At 37.2% G+C, this 21219-nt stretch overlaps 2 protein-coding genes across 4 annotated transcripts in view; both read left to right on the forward strand.

Moving 5' to 3' along the window:
- slc12a8 (solute carrier family 12 member 8) overlaps positions 1-646 on the forward strand; it is a 39971-nt gene extending 39325 nt beyond the window's left edge. For all 3 annotated transcript variants that reach the window (XM_056465882.1, XM_056465883.1, XM_056465884.1), the window contains one exon: positions 225-646. In XM_056465882.1, coding sequence (XP_056321857.1) covers positions 225-396 — 172 coding nt within the window. In that variant the 3' untranslated portion in view covers positions 397-646. The remainder of the gene's footprint in view (positions 1-224) is intronic.
- A 1896-nt stretch (positions 647-2542) lies between these two features.
- Positions 2543-19840, forward strand: heg1 (heart development protein with EGF-like domains 1). The gene is made up of 13 exons (XM_056465690.1): positions 2543-2998; positions 6256-7746; positions 10662-10775; positions 10891-11013; positions 11102-11193; positions 11328-11383; positions 12793-12953; positions 13148-13282; positions 13369-13411; positions 15215-15252; positions 15359-15446; positions 15530-15707; positions 17559-19840. The coding sequence occupies exons 1-13, from the start codon at positions 2737-2739 to the stop codon at positions 17700-17702; spliced, it is 2925 nt and encodes a 974-aa protein (XP_056321665.1). The 5' UTR covers positions 2543-2736; the 3' UTR covers positions 17703-19840.
- The last annotated feature ends 1379 nt before the right edge of the window (positions 19841-21219 follow it).

Genomic DNA, 21219 nt, shown 5'->3' on the forward strand with positions numbered 1-21219 from the left:
TAAATTGCACTATAAGCTAAATACAAGTATCTTGAAAAATATCTAGTCAAATATTCATCAGTTATTAGAAATCTACTTTTAAAAATATTATGTTTAGAAATGTGTTGAAACGTTTTTTTCTCTCCTTAAACAGAAATTTGGGAATGTATATAGTATATTAAGTATAGTATATTGGACACAAAAAACTGAACCTCACGTCACCAATCAGTGGCCTCTCTTCTTAGGCAAAATGGGGCCCTTCAGGACCAGATTGTGGTGACACCGTCTTTGTCAGCTGTTGGCATGGAGACCCGGCAGCTGACAGAGGAAAATGCAGACTTTGCCCTCCGTGATCGGTACCATCACTCCTCCTTTATCACCACCACAGACAAGATGGTCCATCCTCAGTCCAACTGAGTATGAAGCAGCTGTGCCCTGATGACCAGCTGGACTGAAACCATGGACACATGGGACATAATAATCTTGACTGATCACTGAATTGAGCAAGTACTGTATTTTTATTTACTGCAATTGTCAAGTACTTGGACTGAGTTTTATTTTCCTGGAAAATCTGAAGAAAAATGTTTCGGGAATGTGCAATCAAATCATGCATTTGTGTTCAGTGTGCCGTTGTGTGGGAAGAATATTTATAAAGAAAATCAACGAACAGCATTGTGTGCTTTGTTTCATTTACACCATGAGAATTGCAGAGGTATATTACTAAATGAAATTTGCACTTTTCTTTTTTTCTTGACCTGATAATACAGTGATGCCCAGAAGTGTCGTGTTCATATAGGCTGGAAAGTCCCCAACAATTTTTGGGCCAAATTATTTTTGAAAGCAACTTTCAAAGAAATCCATGTGGGATTCTTCAGATGAATTTTCACAATTAGTGGCTTGATCAGTGGTTAGCATTGCCGCCTCACAGCAAGAAGATCCCGGTTCAAGTCCCAGCTGGGCCAGGTGGCATTTCTGTGTGGAGTTAGCATGTTCTCCCCGTGTTGGCGTGGGTTTCCTCCAGGTTCTCCGGTTTCTCCCACAGTCCAAAGACATGCTCTATAGGGTGAATTAAATAAACTAAATTGGCCGTAGTGTGTGTGCGTGTGTGTGTGGATTAGTGTATGGGTATTTCCCAGTACTGGGTTGCGGCTGGAAGGGCATCTGCTGCGTAAAACATATGCTGGAATAGTTCGCTAAGGCGACCGCTGAAATAGAGACTAAGCCGAAAGAAAATGAATGAATGATTTTACACAATCTATGTGAAACTACATGCAAGTCTATGGCATTCAAATTGCATCTCTAAATAGAATGTTTTTATCATTTGCTCGCAAAAATCTTTTCACATTTTTTCCTCACTACAATCCAATCATGGATCACCGTGATATTACTTGCAAATAGCAGATTCTGTAACAAATGCACAGGATGACTACACAAACATTCTGTCATCATTTACTCACCCTTCACTTGTTTCCAAACTTGTCAGAGTTTCTTTCTTTTGAGCACAAAGGAAGATAATTAGAATAAAGCTGAAAACCTGTCACAGTTGATCTTAATAGTATTGTTTGGATGTCAATGGTTAAAGCCAGGTTTTCAGCTTTCTTAGAAATATCTTCCATTGTGTTCAACAGAAGGAAGTAACTCGTAAAGGTTTAAAACAACTTGTGGGTTAGTAATAAATGGAGTAAATTTTTATTTTTAGGTGAACTGTCCCTTTAACCGTGTGGACATGGTGTTTTAAGGCATCATAATTCTCACTGCCACTAATGTTGCAGGAAATTGCTGCTTCTCTTATAAATAATACTCAGCAGTCGGTGTGAACAACCATGTGTTTCTCTGATTTTTTTCTTTTCACTTTTTAAAATGTGAAGCAAATTCTGTTAATGCAGATTTCCACTTTTTTATTGATTTGAACAGGGGAATGCAAAGTTATATCTACAATAGCATACACATTTAACTCAAGCATCTTAATCAAGTTTTTTTCCCACCAGTTGATATGTCTGAAGAGCCTTAGATTTACTCTGTATTAAAGTCAGGGAATCATAAAAGATCTTTAGATCAATCAAAAAGGGTCACATTTTATTTTGATGGTCCGTTTGTTGAATTTAAGTTATATTGCATCTGCATGCCAACTAATCCTCATTAGATTATAAGTAGACTGTTAGGTTTGGGGTTGGGGTTAATGTAAGATGACATGTACTTGTAAAGTTTCTTATAGTCAGTAAAATGTCTGTTGAAGGAGCAGTATCAGCAGATATTAAGCAGACAGTCTACTAATACTCAAATGGACCATCAAAATGAAGTGTTACCTCAAAAAGAGTTTACAGTTTCTACACTGCAGTGAATGTGGTACTTTCTAAAATAACATAAGGATTTTAGTGATTTTGTCCATTTCCGATAATGCAGAGTTATAAACCACAAACAAAACCGTTTATATCAGTATCAGATTTCCACCTGTTCCATCATATGACCGTCTTCTATATCTGTCTGAAGCGGATTGAGCAGCACACATTAATGAGTGCGTTCATCCAGAGGAATGGGGTGGAAACCGCTATCGCCTGCCCGAGGGGAGGAGTCACCCGCCGCTCCGGTTTCTCACTCTCGCTGCCTGAAATAAAACCCTTCCAAGACTTCTTCACCAACTTTAAATCAATCCCAAGGAATTTACTAATGGGAAACTGTTAAAAGGGACCCACTTTCCGATGGTGACCCGGATCAGTTTGGCGTTTTATTTATTAGGAAGCCCGCCCGGTCGCCTTTATGATGGAAACGTGCGCTCGCCGTGTGCTTTTCACGGCCGCTCTGCTTGTCCTAAATACTATAATATCGGAAACTTTCTCCACAGACTCGGACACCGATAATCCATTGAGTACAGAAACTTTTTATAGCCGAATAAGTGGTTTAAAACAAACCTCTTCCTGGCCGGGGAGAGAGGCCACTGCCACAGCCGTGGATCTATCGAGCGGACTGGGAGAGATGACGGAGATTCCCGCCAGTGTGTCCATCACTGCAGCCCGAGAGGGTAAGACTTCCATACCCCCTGACTGATGCCCGAAAGTGCTCGCTTAAATAGATAACAGTCCACTAGGTCCTACAACAGCCTCAGTCTGCATAGTATAAAGTAGATGTGATTAAAAAAAATCAGTTTTGCAGTTTGCAAGAAGCAATGTGTTCAAACATTAAAAGATTACAAAGATGCCACCTCCAGTCAGGAGATTCTCATGTGATGAACACCGAAATGTACGTGTTTATCATGTGATAAAGACTGGAAGATGCAAGAATAGCATTTGATGTCTTCTATTTACTATTTTAATAAACCGATTTTGCATCAATTAATGCATTACTGTTATTATGTTGTTATTAATGTGTATAGCTTCAAATATACACAGTGCACATAATATATGCACTGCAGCATATTGTCAAGTATGAAATTTGCAAACTAATGAGATTTCTTACGGTTAGTTTACTCGGTTTTTGGAAGAGCATCTCTTAATGAATGACCTCCTTGGCTCATGACCATCCTCGTTCATAAACTGTTCCACTTTCTTGAGCCAGAGAGCTTTTGTCAGTCTGCAAGTTCGTGTTAGTGGTTTGTTTTTGTTTTAGTTTTGTGATTTAATTAGGAGATTTTGCGTTTTATGTCACTTTTTATGTTGACATTTTGGCATCAATTTTAGGATTAAATAAACAGAAGTGTATCTAGTTCTTATATACACTTGGCTTTTATTTGTTTTATAGAGAATTGAGTATAAACAACATAATTCAGCAGGTGACACTTTATAGGAAGGTTTCGTTTAACATTAGTTAACTACTGTACATTTTTCAACATGAAAAATACTTAAGCATCTTAATATTTATTAACAGATTTTACATTTATAATCTGTTTACACCATTTTAGGCACTGTGAACTAATAAGCATTTTATAAACAATATCAAAGTCTCCTAAACACTGTAAAAAGTTATTAGTTCATGTTAGCTTATGCCTTCTTAATGTTAACAAACAAAACCTTTTTGTATCACTTTATTTTGATAGTCCCTTTAACGCATTTGTTTGAATTTAAGTTACATTTCATCTACATGCCCACTAATTCTTAATAGATTATAAGTAGACTGTTAGGTTGGGGTTAGTGTAAGTTGACATGTACTTGCAAAGTTACTGATAGTCAGTTAAATATCTGTTAAAGGAGCAGTATCAGCAGATGTTAAGCAGTCTACTAATACTCAAATGAGAAGTAATTGGCATGTAGTTGCAATGCAAATTTTAGTCAACAAAATGTGCAAGAGGGACCATCAAAATAAAGTGTTACCGACCTTTTTGTAAAGTGTTATTACTGAGTATTTCATTATGTGTAAGCATTGTACTGGCCATCAGTCACACAACTTTAGGTATTGGTTTCAGAAGTAGCCTGTAAAACCCCTATGGATTTCCCAGTGTTATAGCCTTATATCCCATTAATGACATCAGATAATTTACTGTTTGCTTAAATTTATAATCATTCATGTGCTATGGGATTCAGCTTTTATTGGGATTAAAGCCGATACACATTATTCTAGCTTTACTTTCACTAATAAACTCAAAAATAAAGAAGAGCTAAATTCTTCTGAAGCGTTGAAACGATGTGATAAATGAGTTGAGTGTAAAATTTGTGTTGTGAAATATGTATTTTCATTTCGTCTGCAACTGTGATTGAGCACAATCTTTCTCTTAAGTTGCGTAAGTCTTCTCTGGGTTAGTCCCTGAAAACACTGCATTTCACTACTTTTCTTTATCTCATCTACTATTGTCCAGATCATACACTATAAAACCCAAAAGTCAACTTTATCAAATGAAATGAGTGTAGTTAACTCAAAATTGACTGAAAGTTAATTCTACTCATTTGAAAAGAGTTTTGAACTCAGAGTTGAAGGTAATGAGTTAATTAAATACCTCATTACTTCAACTTAAATGGAATAAGTTCACAGTACTCATATAGATTAGTTTTTTAACTCAAATGGTTTGTAGCAATCGGTTTCCTCAAGCAGCTTGAGTTGCCTTAACTTATTGGGTTTTACAGTACTCAGTTGGTTTGAGTTCTCTTTATTTATTGGGTTTTACTGTGCTCAAATTGCTTCATTTACTCAAATGGATTAAGTTCACAGTACTCATATAGATTAGTTTTTTTCTTAAACTCAAATGTTATGAGTTGCCTTAACTTATTGGGTTTTACAGTACTCAGTTGGTTTGAGTTCTCTTTATTTATCGGGTTTTACTGTGCTCAAATTGCTTCATTTACTCAAATAGATTAAGTTCACAGTACTCATTAGGATTCGTTTTTGAACTTAAAGGTTTGTTGCAATAGGTTTTCTCAAATGGTTTGGGTTACCTTAACTTATTGGGTTTTACAGTGTACTTATTTACTTGATTTTAGATCTTTCTCCATCCCCATTAGTTAGAGCCAAGTAAACATCCCATAAGTAATGCAAGCTAAATGATCTTCTGTTGACAGATTCCTGTAATCCAATCTGAAAGAGACATTATCAGTCAGTGAGCCAATGTTTGGACCGTGACATGACCCAAAAACATATGATGGCTTCCACTCTGAGATCAACTTCAAATTCATCACAGTCTTCATCGGTTTAAATATTATGGGAATCGTAATTTCACAAAAGCTCATTGAGAATAGTATGACTTTTCTTTAAACTAGAATTATGATATTTGTATGTGCTAATTGTATTTTATAGCCATGTTTGAAGGTTCCTACTTAGAAAAACAAATATGTTTTAAGCATTTTTATTAAATCACATCAAAGTATCCAAGGATAAATTGTTGACCATGAAGGTAATTTTACTCCGTTTGTTTCAATAGACTTGTCAAAAATGATTGAACACACATATCCAGTATTCCTCCCTATCCAGTCAGCGGTCCTGTTGATTATAATTTTGCCTGTGTTTGAACTCCATGCAGGCAGCGACAACTCTGTGATATGGACTGTGCTAGGTCAGCTGAAGGAAGGAAACAACAGGTCCCTATGGGTCAGATCCCCTCCATTTTTAGGGCTCAAGCTTTTGTTAGGTTAGACGAGCTTGGCTGCCAATTGTTCTCCACCCAAAATCATTACATCCGCAGTCACTTCTGAAAACATCTCACATGGTTCATGAGGTTTCCCAAGACTCACTCTATATGAAGCGCACCCTTGTGGCCATCTAAAATCCCCCATCCTCAATTTCTGTATTATTTACATTTTGACTGTTTTAAAGTACATAATTTCTAACTCGTTCTTCTTTAATTATCCAATCCAGGACATTCACCAAAATCTTTACAAACCTCTACAAATGCAGCGGATTGGAAGACAAGTATGACCTCAGATGAGACAACAGAACTTCAATCTGACACTGAGTTTACTCATAATGCAACCGCCCATTGGGAGAGTCCATCATCAGCATCTCACAGCATTACCAGCAACCATCCAATAAAAGAGGCCCGAACAGTGCGAGATGTAACTGGTCTGATAGACACCACAGACTCTGTCTCCCACACTGATAGCACCTACATTTCCACAACCAACCGAGTTGGAGAACGCACACTGCTCTCAGTGACCTCCAACAGCACCTCTGCGTATACCCAGAACTCAAGCATCTCTGATGCAGTGTCTCAAACGTCCACATGGGAAGAGAGGACATCAGGAGCCACGCAAGTCAATGACGAAACTGAAAAAGCTGAGTCTACAGTGTCTGAACAGACGCAACCCACTTTTGAAGACCGCAATGCCACCAGTGCAACTCTGGAGACTGAGCGGTCAACGTTATCCCAAGGCACTGAGTCACAGACGGGACAACCTAGTGTCACAGGTCAGACCGTTAAGGAGGTGACTAATAATGACAGTCCAAATTCAACACCGCCTCTCACAGTGACCAGTAGGGATGTAGAGGAAACAGATGCCACATCGGTGAGCAGCGAGACGTCTTATACACAAACCAGCAGTGATTCTGCCTCCTCAATCCTGCCTTTTACTTCTAGCGAACACAACGTCACTAGCACATCCAGAGAGAGCCATAATTCCACATTTACTTATTCCACACATACTGGTGGTTCCACTGAGTTTTCGACTGGATCAGTAAGCTCTACCGCCCATGAAGAAACTGAAGGGTCTCCAACTCACATAGTAGACGAGACGACCCTTCATGATGTTACTCCTGCACCCCCAGTGCTTGAAGATGTAGCCACCACTACTGATGACTCGCTTTCCAAGTTCTCTGCCGGCCAATCGCCTACCATCCCTAAAACCGATGACCAAACCAACACACAAGTGGTGCCAACATCAACTCATAGGCCACAGACTACAGATGAAGTCACCGATGAGACGTCTACAGTTTACAGTTCTACCACCACTTTAACTACCACAGCTCCTTCTGTCACCACCCGACAACTCCAACCACACCACACCACCTCGCAAACCCAAACACAACACACTACAATTGTTACCACAGATATCATTCAGGTACTGCGAACGACACCTTCCACAGCCCATCATGTGCCTACCTCGACTACCAGTGGACCACAGGCTTCAAGTACATTGGATTCTTTTGACGTCACCACATTGCACTTGGAAACCAGCACAGCCACACCGGGGAACACTACATCGCACCATGGACGTGCAACAACGCCTTTTAGCAAGAGCAGCCCGGGTAGAACAACTGTGGTAGTGACCACTGGACATCACACTGATAAAAGCACTACAGAGACAGGAAGCGCAACCACACAGATGCCTCTTAGGACATCAGCATCACCAGGTATGTTCAGCTTTTGGGATTTAAGCAGGGATGTGCAAAAGCAGCATGCAAATTATGATTTATTTTTGTTGGTGTTATTAATGATGCTTGTAAGGCTTGTAACCGATAAATGGACATTATTAAATTGATTCAAAACTTTGGGGTCAATACGATTTTAGCTTTTGAAAAAGAAATGGTTTTTATGCAAATATGCCAAGGATGCTTTGAGTTGATCAAAGGAGACTGTAATGACATTTGGATGTTAGGTAATAATGACATATCATAAATTTCCAATTCAAATTAATTAATTAAGGATGAATGAAAAGAATTTACCACAGTTTGCATAGATTATTACAAAAAAATAACATTGGTAAGAATAAAATTCAGCTCACAATCAGCTTATTAGATACATTTTCTGACGTTTGGTGTAAAATCTATTGAAATTAAGTGACAATTGAATAAAATTAAATGCTACAACTGAATTAAGGCTTACATCATCATAATGCACTGAATTAAAAGATATATGCATTTTAAAATTTGATATTATATTTAAAAAGTAAATTTTTTAAATGATTGGGCCCTATCATACACCCGGCACAATAATGCGCAAGACGTGTTGGTATTTTCAGACCAACGCCACCCTAATTTTCACGTTTTTTGCCACGTTGTTTAAATAGCAAATCCGTTTGCACCACTTTGTGGACTTATGGGATTGCCGGTCTGAAAAGGAGGTGTGTTAAGATGCATTGTTGGTGCGTTGCAATTTTGAGAAACTGAATTAGACCACGCCATTGACCAACTAAAAGCTGGTCTAAAGTCCAGCGCAGAGAGTGTTAGTTATGCGCCTATGCAGGTCCAAACGCATACACATTGCTGAATACACACAGGATGTACAGCAATACACAACTATCTTTACATATTAAAAAAATTAAAGGATTAAAATATTACAAAAATCATTCTTTATCCTTGCGCTGCAGTGAAGCGTTCAGTTTTTCTTCTTACAATGTCTGCCATTTAAATAGCAATCGTAACTGACTCTTAAAGGGAATGAGAGATGAAACTCTGATTGGTTTAATGCACGTAATGCTCAAAACACACCTATAATTCATTAAGTGAATAAGCACAGCCATTTTAGACCATGCGCCGGGGCACAAACCATATTTTTCCATTCTTAAAATAGCAAAAGTGGATTCGGACACACTCTTAATGAGTTTGCGCCATGTGCTTTATGCCTGTTTCACACCGCAAGCGAAAGCAGTGCGTGAGCAGCGCGCACGTGGCGCATATAGAGAGCAGAAGCAGCATGCATGCGTTTGCCTTTCACACGACTGCTTCTGCAGCGCGCAGCTCTTCGGCAGCTGCTGCAGAGATCAATCTATCCCTGTCTATTTTATCTAGTTACCTATCTCTTCTTATATACAAATACACTTTTTAATACCTTTTTATCTGCACCCAGGCCCGCGGCAACTTCCTCCTATGCCGTTTCCTTAACCTGCAAGTTTTTATTTTACAAATTATATAGATCATACAGTACTGTATGCTCCTCAAGCTCTATGAGGGGTGTCATTCATGTCTGGTTCACTCAGAAGACAATCACCTGTGATATCATGTCATTTTTGATTGTCAGGATGTTGTTGGCTTATAGATTTAATAATATTTATACAATATAGTTATAATGATATTTATACATGATCAAGCTAGTGTTACTTTCTCCGCTTCAGCGATGTCCAGTGGCAGAGTAACACCTCATTAATTCAGGCTCGTGCAAAGGATGAGACGGACAAAAGTAGTCAATGCATGCACTTCTTTTACTTATTTTCATGTTGTCACAGTGCATACAGCTCCCGGGTGGAATAACTTGAAACTACACTACCCACAATACACTTCGCTATGGACTACAACTCTCGTAAATAGCAGTCTTAAAGCGGCCACTTCTATTTCTATTCCCCCTCTCCTGCAACACTAGCGTGCAACTTAAGCAAAACTGATACTAAAGTTGTTTTACATTTGGTTTTGTAGTTCAGGCCTAAATGAATATTTGTTGCCGTTTTTAATCGTTTAAGTTCATTTGATTGACTAAATATAATTCAGTGGATATTATTGCATTTAGACATTTACATTTAGTTATTTAGCAGACGCTTTTATCCAAAGCGACTTACAAATGAGGACAAATATTGAAGTATTTATTGGGTAAAATTGCTACTTTTTACTGTCATTCAATGTGTTTTGGTCATTATCAATGCGCTGTCACTTTAATTGAGCGTGAGCAGCGCGGCAAAAATAGACCCAGTGCCGAAACTATCGCGGCACTGCTGCTTCAGCGACGCTCACACCTTACGCTGATGCGCTGCTTCTGGGTGCGGTATGAAAGCTGTAATCTGTTAACATGGATGCCGAAAAAACACGCTCTGCTAACGCGCTGCTTAAGCTTGCGGTGTGAAACAGGCTTTAGACTTTGTGCCTAGATCATTAATATAGAGCCCAATACCTTGTATGAGCGTTAGAAGTCAATACCTTGTATGAGTATGAAGTCAAAGGCAACCTGAAAGTAAAATTAGAAAAGAACTATTTAAAATCTATAATATTGGCTCAAATTTAAATGTGCACGAAGTTTAACAAACATTAATTATAATGTTAATTGAGAAAGGATGTGCTTTTAAAATTTTTCACAAATAATCAAATTTCATCCCTTCTGTCATTCTTTAATGTTATAGAGAAGAAAGTAGTGACAAAAAGTTGATAACCGACTTTTTTTGAGCGTAGTAATCAAAATTACATTGCAATAATTTTGCACATACAAGCACCTCTCACTTTAGAAAAAGTAAAAAATCAATTAAATATGTTTACATTTTTTAATGATTTCATACATTGTTTGTGACTTTATTAGCTCTTTCAAATAACTTGTATACAATTACAACAACACCTTTTCTCTGTAGGCCGTGTATGTGGACCTAAAACCTGTGCAAATGGAGGTCATTGTGTTAGATCAGCTGAAGGAAGTTACTACTGTCAGTGTCTCTCTGCATGGACAGGACCGTCCTGCACTGAAGGTAAGAAGAAATCATTTGTCCACACGTTACAACATGTCACAATATTCACACTTGTTTTGTTTACATCAGTGTATGGGATTAAAACGAATTAATTGGTCTCTGTGTATTTCTCTAGATGTGGACGAGTGTGTGAACAGTCCGTGTCCTCAGGGTTCAGTGTGTGTCAACACAGGTGGTTCTTTCAGCTGTGAATGTGACCTGGGCTTTGATCTGGAGGATGGCCGCAGTTGTACACAAGGTACGTGGTCAGTATTTGAGAATAAAATAATATCTAGAGTAGCTAGCACACATATAATAACTCTATGTGCTTTGGCTTTACCCTGCAGTCAAGACGTTTTTGGGCACTTTTACCGTCAACAACTCTCTTCATCTTAGAAATTCAGGTCTGCATGAGCTGCAAAGAGAGATCCAACAGCTGGTACGTAACAATATGCTGTATCTGGCATTAGAAGCTCAGCTAATGCTATATAACAACCATTATGGAAATGGGTTGAACATGATGAATTGATGGAGTTTGGGTTAATTTGATACATTTGTGTATTGGTTTTTCAGCTCAATGCTTCTCTCTCCATCTTCCATGGTCATAGACGCTCTACTCTGGGTAAAAGGTGAGTTTCATCTATCTATCTATCTGTCTGTCTGTCTGTCTGTCTATCTGTCTCTCTTCGTTCGATCTATCATTTGTTCTATCCTTCTATCTATCATTTTTTATCGTTATATTGTTTGTTCTATCATCCTTTCCATCTATCGTTCGTTCGTTTGATCACTTTATCGTTTTATCTATCGTTTGTTATATTGTTTGTTCCATCGTTCTTTCTGTCTATCTATGGTTCGTTGATTCTGTCTATCGTTTGTTCTATCGTTATATTGTTTGCTCTATCGTGCTTTTTATTTATCATTCATTTGTCCTATCATTGTATTGTTTGTTCTATCATTTTTTCTATCTAATAATCTATCTATCAATCGTTCGTTTGTGTGTGTGTGGGTTCGTTCGTTCATTATTTCATTCATTTCTTCGATCATTCCTTCGATTGTTCTATCGTCATGTTATTTGTTCTATCATTCCGTCTAGCTATCGTTCGTTCGTTCGTTCTTTCTATCTATTAATCATTCGTTCGATCATCCTATGGTTTGTCCTAACATAATATTGTTTGTTCTATCATTCTTTCTATCGATCATTCGTTCATTTGTTCTATCATTATATTGTTTGTTCCATCGTTCTTTCTATAGTTCATTCGTTTGTTCTTATGTGTTCATCCGTTAATTTTTTCATTCATTCCCTTGATCATTCGTTCGATTGTTCTAAAGTTATATTATTTGTTCTATCATTCTATCTATCGTTATATTGTTTGTTCTATCATTCTTTCTATCGATCTATCTATCCATCGTTTGTTCATTTGTGCATGTGTGTTTGTTAGTTCGTTCATTATTTCATTTATTCCCTTGATCATTCGTTCAATTGTTCTATCATTATATTATTTGTTCTGTCGTTCTGTCTATCGTTCGTTTGTTTGATCTATCAGTTGTTCTATCCTTCTGTCTATTATTCTATCTATCGTCTGTTCTATCATTATATTGTTTGTTCTATCTTTCTGTCTATATCGTTCGTTCATTCATTCATTGGCTCGATCATTCGTTTGATCGTTCTATTGTTTGTTCTGTCTGTCTGTCTGTCTGTCTGTCTGTCTGTCTGTCTGTCTGTCTATCTATCGCAGTGTAGTGTGTGGGTGTGTGTGTATACTGAATACAGAGATCTTACTGAATAAATTTGCTTGAGCTGTAGCGTACAAACACTATACACTGTAAGCATTATATTATAATTTGATAACATATAATTAATTTTACTTTTAAAAGCATAATAGATGAAATAAAAAAAATCACTATAGGTAGAGTTATTTCCAAACTGATACAATCATAAACAGATATTCTTATTTTCATTTATGCGTTGAATTCATTGCTTTTTTTCAATGTCCTCGCTTGTACTTGAATGTACATCCTTCAATCATCTCTTGTGCAGAGATGGACAAGGTGTGCAAATCCCAGTGGTGAGCATGTTTTTGCTCTCCTCCAATGTGACCAGCGCGGATGTCTTTAACAGTATCCAGATGTCCCTCAACAACTGCAGCCGGACTTACTCACACTGTCCCATTAAACTTCAGCACCAGCTCTCCTATCACGGTACGCACTTATCTCAAATCCTGTACCTCTGTTCATATCCACCACTCCACTTTTCCACTCCACAGATATGATAGCACCAGTCATGACGAACACACGGATAACACTGTCTTTCATATGGCCTCTATAATAATGTTTCAAGAAGCTCTGTTTATCTCCTGGAAGCCATTTGTTCTGAAGCACTTTTTTCTGTTTAGTGGAGAGCCTGTGCATGGCCCAGAAGACCAAGTGTGATGTGCAGTACTCAGATTGCTCAGATATTAGTGGGATTCCTAACTGTCAGTGCCTTCCTGGGTACTTTAAAAGGAACCCCGAAGACATGACCTGCAGAGGTACGATATACACTTTTGTTTTGCTTGATACAATAGTGTGAGTAATGCTTATGTTTAAATAAATGCCTATTGTTATTTTGTTTTAGACTGTGGAGATGGACTCAAGCTTGTTAATGGCAAATGTGTCGAGTAAGTATCTTGTTTATCAATGCGTAATAATGCATTTTAGTTAAATAACCGTAAACAGCCACTCAGATGTTTGGCAGTAAGATATTTTGTAGAAAATGAGTCAGACATGACTGCATCACAAACTGGGTCAAAATGGGGTATAGACCATTTCAGTGTGGTCATGTCTTTGACCCATGAGCATTTCCTGCTTGTTCTCAAACTATTTCAGTCATAACTTGTTAAAACAGATATCATAACAATATTTATCAATATGTGGCTCTTTTTGGATTCTCAGAAGCTATGAAAATTAAAAATGTGAAGCAGGAAATAATTTGGGACCATTGTTTTTGTTTACATCCCTCAGTATTGTCTATATACACACAAGCTTTTTATTTTCAGTCAGCCAGCCCAAACGCTTTCGGTGAACTGTCATGCTATTCCAAATCCACATGTTTAAGTGAAGAATGTGATTTCTTTACAAATCAATGATCTTGGCTGCCTGACTGCTCCTGATGGCGTTTACATTCAAATGGTCTTGTTTTACTCTTGAACAACAAAATGAATGCTTAAGTCTATTTAACTGATTGTGTTTTTAATTGCATTACAACATCAGTGCTGTAAAAGAAAGTCATGACATTGAGAATAGTCACATAAACATTTCACCGGAAGTTTATCGGTGGCTGAAAAACACTAGCTGTCCAAATAGCCCATTGCATTGCTTACAAGGAAAACTGAGATAAATTGCATTTGCAATAGTGTACAAGTTCCATTTTGTATTTTTTTCAAGTTGTATATCCATTCCCCTCACTACACAATGAATGAGCAAATGAATGGGGCATTTTCATATTTATGCAACCCACCGGTCCTACTGCACCCAACCTGGTCTGAGCTGGGATCGAACCGGCGATTCTTTGTATGAAAGTCGGTTGCTCTAACATGGAGTCTAAAGACCATGGCCTCTAGCCTCTGTCATTACAGTACATTTAGAGGTCAGAGGAGTGAGGTTTACCTGCACAGCACTTCGCTAGTTGGCCTCCGTTATACTCACCTCCCTAAACCTCACTCCCATCCCGGACGAGCCCCTAAGTGTAACTCACCGGTCCTACTGTACCCAACCCACACTGAGCTGGGATTAAACCGGTGATTCTTTGCATGGGAGTTAGTTGCTGTAACAAGGAGGCTAAAGATCATGGCCTCTAGCATCTGTCGCTAGAGCACCTTTTGAGGTCAGAGGTGAGGTTTACCTGCATAGGACTTTGCTAGCTGGCCATGGTCTTTAGCCACTTTGTAGCTGACCTATGTTACATATGTATTACTTTATTATTTACTACAAGTCCTTTATATTTACCATTATTCAGAACAGAAAAAGGAAGGGAAATATATATGAGAATAAAACAGCCAAAAATAATAGTGGCTTTTACTATACACATCAAGCCTAAACAAATTTGTTGAAATGTAGAAATTTAGACACGTGATGCATTCTACAACGTGCTCATGTATTTCTCGTTTCACATCAACCTAAATGAATGGCCAATTTGTGCGTGTTTTGCTTGCTTGATATTAATTGCATGAAATAATCACTTTGAAATAAAGGGCACAGCACATTCTGGTTAAATCAATTGAGTTTTGAAATCATTGTAAATAAATTGATGATTTTTAATTGATAAATCAGGGACTAAGCCAAAAGATAGTGAGTGAGTGAGTGAGTGAATTATTGTAAATAAATTTCATGAATTATGTCAAATCTTTTATTGGTTGTGTATTTGTTTTGTACGTGTATTTTACAGCAAAAAAAAACTAACAAAAAAACATGACCTTTTTCAGATGCATGTTTGGATTTGGAGGTTTCAACTGCAATAATTGTAAGATTTTAATCTTATTGGTACTTTTTTATATAAACGCTTTAAAAGATTGAAAATTAAGCTAAATTTGCGCCACTATAATAATAATCTTGATTGTGTCTAATAGTCTATAAGCTGATAGCCGTGGTGGTCTCGCCTGCTGGAGGAGCTCTTCTGTTGATTGTGGTCATTGCTCTTATTGTCACCTGCTGCAAGTAAGATCACAATGAATAATACACAACCTCCATATTTTACATTTACAAAAATGTCTCAAAAGCATTTTTCGCTGCATCCTCAGAAAGGACAAAAACGACATCAACAAGATCATCTTCAAAAGCGGAGAGCTTCAGATGTCGCCCTATGCAGAGTTTCCTAAGAGCAATCGCGTGTCCATGGAGTGGGGCAGAGAGACTATTGAGATGCAGGAGAACGGCAGTACAAAAAACCTCCTGCAAATGACTGACATTTATTACTCGGTATGTGATTATATGCACTTACACATCACAAGCTATAGACCATTTTAATGTGGTCATGTCATTGGCCCATAAACATTTCCTGTTTGTTATCAAACTATTTCATAACTGTAACAAGAGGCAGTTCAATTATAACTTAATGTTAAAACAGATATCATAATCTTATTTATCAATATGTGGCTCTTCTTGGATTCTCGTAAGCTATAGAAATTAAAAATGTATAACAGGAAATACGTTGGGACCATTGTTTTTGTTAACATCACTGAAATAGTCTATATAATGATCTAGTAGTTTGAGATTTCACTGATATATTCAGGACATATATTGCATGTGCTAGTGGGTGATAACATAAATGCATAAAGTACTCCTAACTAGAAATATGGTAAATGCCTTTACTTTTAATGTGTTACAAAACAAACATCTCACTGCTACAATGTAAATTCCAGCTAGTACACAACGTGTAGACGACAACAATCTGAACAATTTCAATATACAATAAATGCATAGACATAAATGTTACATATTAGAAAATAGAAAACTCATCATCACCTTTTATTTATATATATATATATATATATATATATATATATATATATATATATATATATATATATATATATATATATATATATATATACACGTGTATATATGTGTGATATACGTTAAACCCCGATGTCGTGGGGATGTTGCATCTTGTTTGGAAATGAACATCAAGTTTATATCAGAACCCAATATCAGGCTGACGTCATTGTCCAACATCCAACCTGATATCAACTAATTATCAATGTCTAATGATGTTACAGCTTGACGTTGTGTCGTTACTACTATGACGTCATGTTGGATTTTGGTTGCCATACCTGACGAATAAATGTCAGTATTTGACGTCAATATGATGTTGGTTTAAGACGTTGGATTTGGGTCACTTTCTAACACAACCTAAAATTAACCAAATATCAACCTCATTTGATGTTGTTATTGGACATAAAAATAACTTTGTCCTTAGAAGCTGGCTCGACATTGAATTTTGGTCACCGCCAGACGTCACAACCTAAATCTAACCTAATATTAACGTCTTATGATGTTGTGTGCCTGCTGGGCAATAACTAAATGCGTTTACACACATTTTTACAGCATAATACTCACTACTCTTAAATACTTTTAAAAGGTCTACTTTTTACTCATACTTTGGGTAATATTCACAACAGATACTTTTACTCTACTTGCACTACATTTTTAGGCAAGTAATGGTACTTTTACTTGAGTATGATTTTTCCCTACTCTTTCCACCACTGATTGTAATCTAATTTAACACATAATGTTCTGATTTAGTAGATCTAATCAATATGAATTGAATTCTAATCTAAACATTTAAATGAAATGACCCCTAAAAAGTTATTTTGTGTTAAATATGAAAAGCATCCTGTAGACAAAACATTTACAATAAATAGGTTTAGAAAGAAATGTTTAGATTCAATATGGAACAAACTATCTTTAGGCTACAATTGCCATGTTTTGTTTTTACAAAAGGTGCAACTAAATTGGTATTTAGATGCATTTATAGACCATTTATTGCTGATGTTTTGTTACCATTTGTTTTGCATTCTATATACTTTCATCAATAATCAATTGAATGAAATGTAAGATATCTTGCTCAGGTCTGGGGTGGATAGTTAAATACAAATTTGATGCATTTTTGATGCATTTTTGATAAATAATTACATTAATGCACTAAAATTGACAGTTCTACTAAACATGAATAAAACCAGCAACAACAGCCTACTTCACATGACCTTTCACATCCTAGTGGATTTTCCAAATAATTCACTAATTTGTCACTGCTGTTTTCTCTTTTAGCCTGCACTGAGAAACTCCGACCTGGAGCGTAATGGTCTGTATCCGTTCTCGGGCCTTCCTGGTTCCAGGCATTCCTGTATCTACCCAGCTCAGTGGAACCCTTCCTTCTTAAGCGACGATTCACGCCGAAGAGACTACTTTTGACAGCTTTACCCAGCAGGCATGCAATCTTGATGCTGCGTGTAAGCTCTTTTGGCTTGTTGCAGATCCTGTAGCTGGATTCTGACCACTAAAGGCCTTTGAATGTGAAAATGAGCTGGCAGGAAAAGGCCATTATCTGCGAGACTGGATGAAAGCCGCAGAGCCCTGTCGGGGTCAATTTAGCATTCGGACAAAGTGCCACAAAAAGATTTTAGTATGGAGCTGATGAACTGATGTTCTCCGCTCTCCACAAAGCGCTTATTATTAAGCGCAAGTCAGCGAATTTAGACTAGACGGAGGAAGAATAACAACACGAGATGCCTGAGCTACAATCTAACTTTTATATTATGAAAGTTTGCACTATGAACTTCTCACGCAGATATTATTTCAAATGGAGAAAGCCATACATGTTTCATATTTATACTTGGAATGATTTACCCAGCTGGTTTGTACTGTGTTAGGGTTTTGGGAAGGATGAGGTATCTGGATGCTTGTTTGAGTATGTGCATCAAAAGCTGAAGGGATAATTTCCCCCCAGATTTCAATTCTGTCATTATTTACTCTAGTACAGGGGTGCTCAAACTCAATCCTGGAGGGCTGGTGTCCTGCAGGTTTTAGTTTCCCAATTAGACACCTGAATCAGTTAACCAAGCTGTATATAGGCCATGGGTGCTCAATCCTGTTCCTGGAGATCTACCTAAAGCTGCGGTCACACTGCACTTTTTCTCCGTAGACTTCCATTCATACACACGCAAATGCGTCAGACCGGAAACACGATCTCGTGCGACAAGTTTCACAATTCGCTGTGTTGGCAAGTTCAAGCTTGGTAAGCTTTGACCTGCGAAATCGCATCACTTGACTGCGGGAGACCAATCAAGGATCAAAACATGAAAAATTTAAATATGGACCAATCGCTTGCTTTTTAAATGTTTAATCCTGCCCCTTTTCGCAGCGCCATACTACAAAATTCCGCAAGCTCAAACTCTAGTGTGACCACAGCTTTACTACAAAGTTCAGATCTAACCCTGATCAAACACACCTGAACCAATTAATTAGGACCTCAATAGCACTGGATAATTACAGGCAGGTGTGTTTGATACGAGTTGCAATTGAAATCTGCAGGAAGGTAGATCTCCAGGAACAGAGTTGGACACCCCTAATCTAGGCACACTAGAAACTTCCAGGCAGGTGTGTTGAGGCAGGTTAGAGCTAAACTATGCTGGCCACCGGCCCTCCAGGACCGAGTTTAGGCACCCCTGCTATAGTAAACCTTTGTTAGGAGTTGTTTGTTACAAAATGTTCAGCTCTTTGCTGTAAAATGATTTCAGAATCAGTTTATTAGGATGTTTTGAACCGTTGAAGTCAGGTCCTGATTTATTTGTATTATATGGAAAAGAGCAGTGTGAACATTCTTCAGAACATCTATTTGTTGAACAACTAGAGAGTGAATGTATGATGATATGATCCGCCTGTTAAGTTGATGTATCGGTGACGTATGAAATACTGTTTCCGGGTCCAAGCCGCTACTCATTTGAATTGAGAAAATGTTCGTTTAAGACCATTTTTTTTGTCATTTCTAGGCCCACACAGAATCTGCACATGTAGAAATCTGCAGATTTTCAGCCCATCCTTGAGTCTATTTATTTAGTTCTGTGTAAATTTATATTTATTCCGTTTTTAAATTAAATTCAGTAATATTATTGACTAATATGAAAATGTTCATATGATTTACTTAAAGTACAGTTTGTAAAGTAATATTTTCTGTCTTTTAGTAGATATATGGTAGATATCTTATATGAGAGAGTTGCTTTGTTTGCCAAATAAATGGATCTTATAGGATTTGCATTGCAAACATTAAAGAAAAGTTAAAAATGTATTATTTTTTATTTCATGTATGAAGTTTTTAGTTACAATACGGCTAAAATCATTCCGCATAAATCTGCAGATTTTTTACAATATTTTACACAGAAATAGAAAAAAATATCCGCAGATCCTGTCTGGCTCTAGTCATATTGCACATTAAAATGAATTTTTTTCTAAAATCATGGTGTACACGACAGTCTCTGGACTTGCTGCATCTCAGACACCAAAATTTGAACAGTTTATAAAAAAATAATCACTTTCTGGCCATCTGATATTAGCCATGGATATATATATATATATATATATATATATATATATATATATATATATATATATATATATATATATATATATATATATATATATATATATATACACACATATATGGTGATCATGGTTTTTCGTGGTGGATTGTGGCAATTGAAGTAATACATCGCTTTGTAAACATTTATCAATTCCATTTGATAAGCCTTCCCATACAGTTTGATAAGGCACTTGGACCCAAAAGGCGGTTAGCGTGACGCCACCCTTATCAAGCGGATATGGGTAAATTATCCTTTTAAAACAATGGTCTCAAACTCAATTCCTGGAGGGCCGCAGCTCTGCATAGTTTAGCTCCAACCACCTCCATCTCACACCGGCTTAATATTCTCTAGTAGTGTTGAACACCTTGATTAGTTGCATCAGCTGTGTTTGATTAGGGTTGGAGCAAAACTGTGCAGAGCTGCGGCCCTCCAGGAATCCAGTTTGAAACCTATGCTTAAAACATTGTAGTGATTTTAAAATGTTTTTTCTATCAGAGAAACATTGATAGATTTACGCTGGAGAACTAAACCTGTGTAAAAACTGGTCGGAGTTTGAAACACAATATTACTGGATGCAGCATTCGTGTGAAATGTAGCAAATATTGCCACAAGGTATTACCGGTGTTTGAACTACAGTAATAATCATAAAATGCAGTGCTGCCTTTTTGTTATCTAATTTATTTAATTTAAGGTTTCCATTTCAGATGAAGATACTGTAGTATTGTCTGAGGATCTCTCATAAACCCTCAGTGATATGTGTTCGTGTGGATGGTTAGTGGTGCATGAGAGGATGGACTTGACCTGCTGCCAGGTGTCCATTTTATTTGATCTAATGTGTGATCTTGTGAGATGTGCTGTATTTGTAATCTTAAATATCAGAGACTGCTTTCCTAACTCATTAGTATTTCCTCTGTGGATGGTTATTTCAATCTGGCGTTGTAGTCAGAAATGTATGGTAAAGGAGAAATAAAGTTTATTTCTTATATTTGTGTTTGTTTCTTTTTTATTATTAAGAGCTCCAACTGTTGTCACATTTTTAACATTATGCCTGTTTCATGTTTAGGTAGTTGTACACAGGAGTGAAGCTGGGAGTGAAGGGGGACAGAGTGCATAGGGCCCTGGCAATTTAGGGGACCTGCAACAGTAAGTCTACCAGCCACTAATGACTAGAGGTGCCCACTAAAGAAATTCTGTGCATAGGGCCCAAAAAATCTGGTGATGCCCCTGATTGTACACAAGTTAGTTCCAATTTCAAGGAAAAAGTAGCCTATAAACAGTGTTACTCATCAGTTGACTGGTATCTTTTTACCATTTTTACCATCAATTTAATGCAGTAAATTAATACATTTTAA

The sequence above is a fragment of the Danio aesculapii genome, chromosome 9 (assembly GCF_903798145.1).
Source record: "Danio aesculapii chromosome 9, fDanAes4.1, whole genome shotgun sequence".
Taxonomy (NCBI): Eukaryota; Metazoa; Chordata; class Actinopteri; order Cypriniformes; family Danionidae; genus Danio; species Danio aesculapii.

Coding starts and splice junctions, on each gene's coding strand:
- heg1 (XM_056465690.1), top strand. CDS start 2,737: ATGATGGAAACGTGCGCTCGCCGTGTGCTTTTCACGGCCGCTCTGCTT. Junction 10,776..10,890: donor AGGACCGTCCTGCACTGAAG/GTAAGAAGAAAT, acceptor GTATTTCTCTAG/ATGTGGACGAGTGTGTGAAC. Junction 15,708..17,558: donor TGACTGACATTTATTACTCG/GTATGTGATTAT, acceptor TTTCTCTTTTAG/CCTGCACTGAGAAACTCCGA.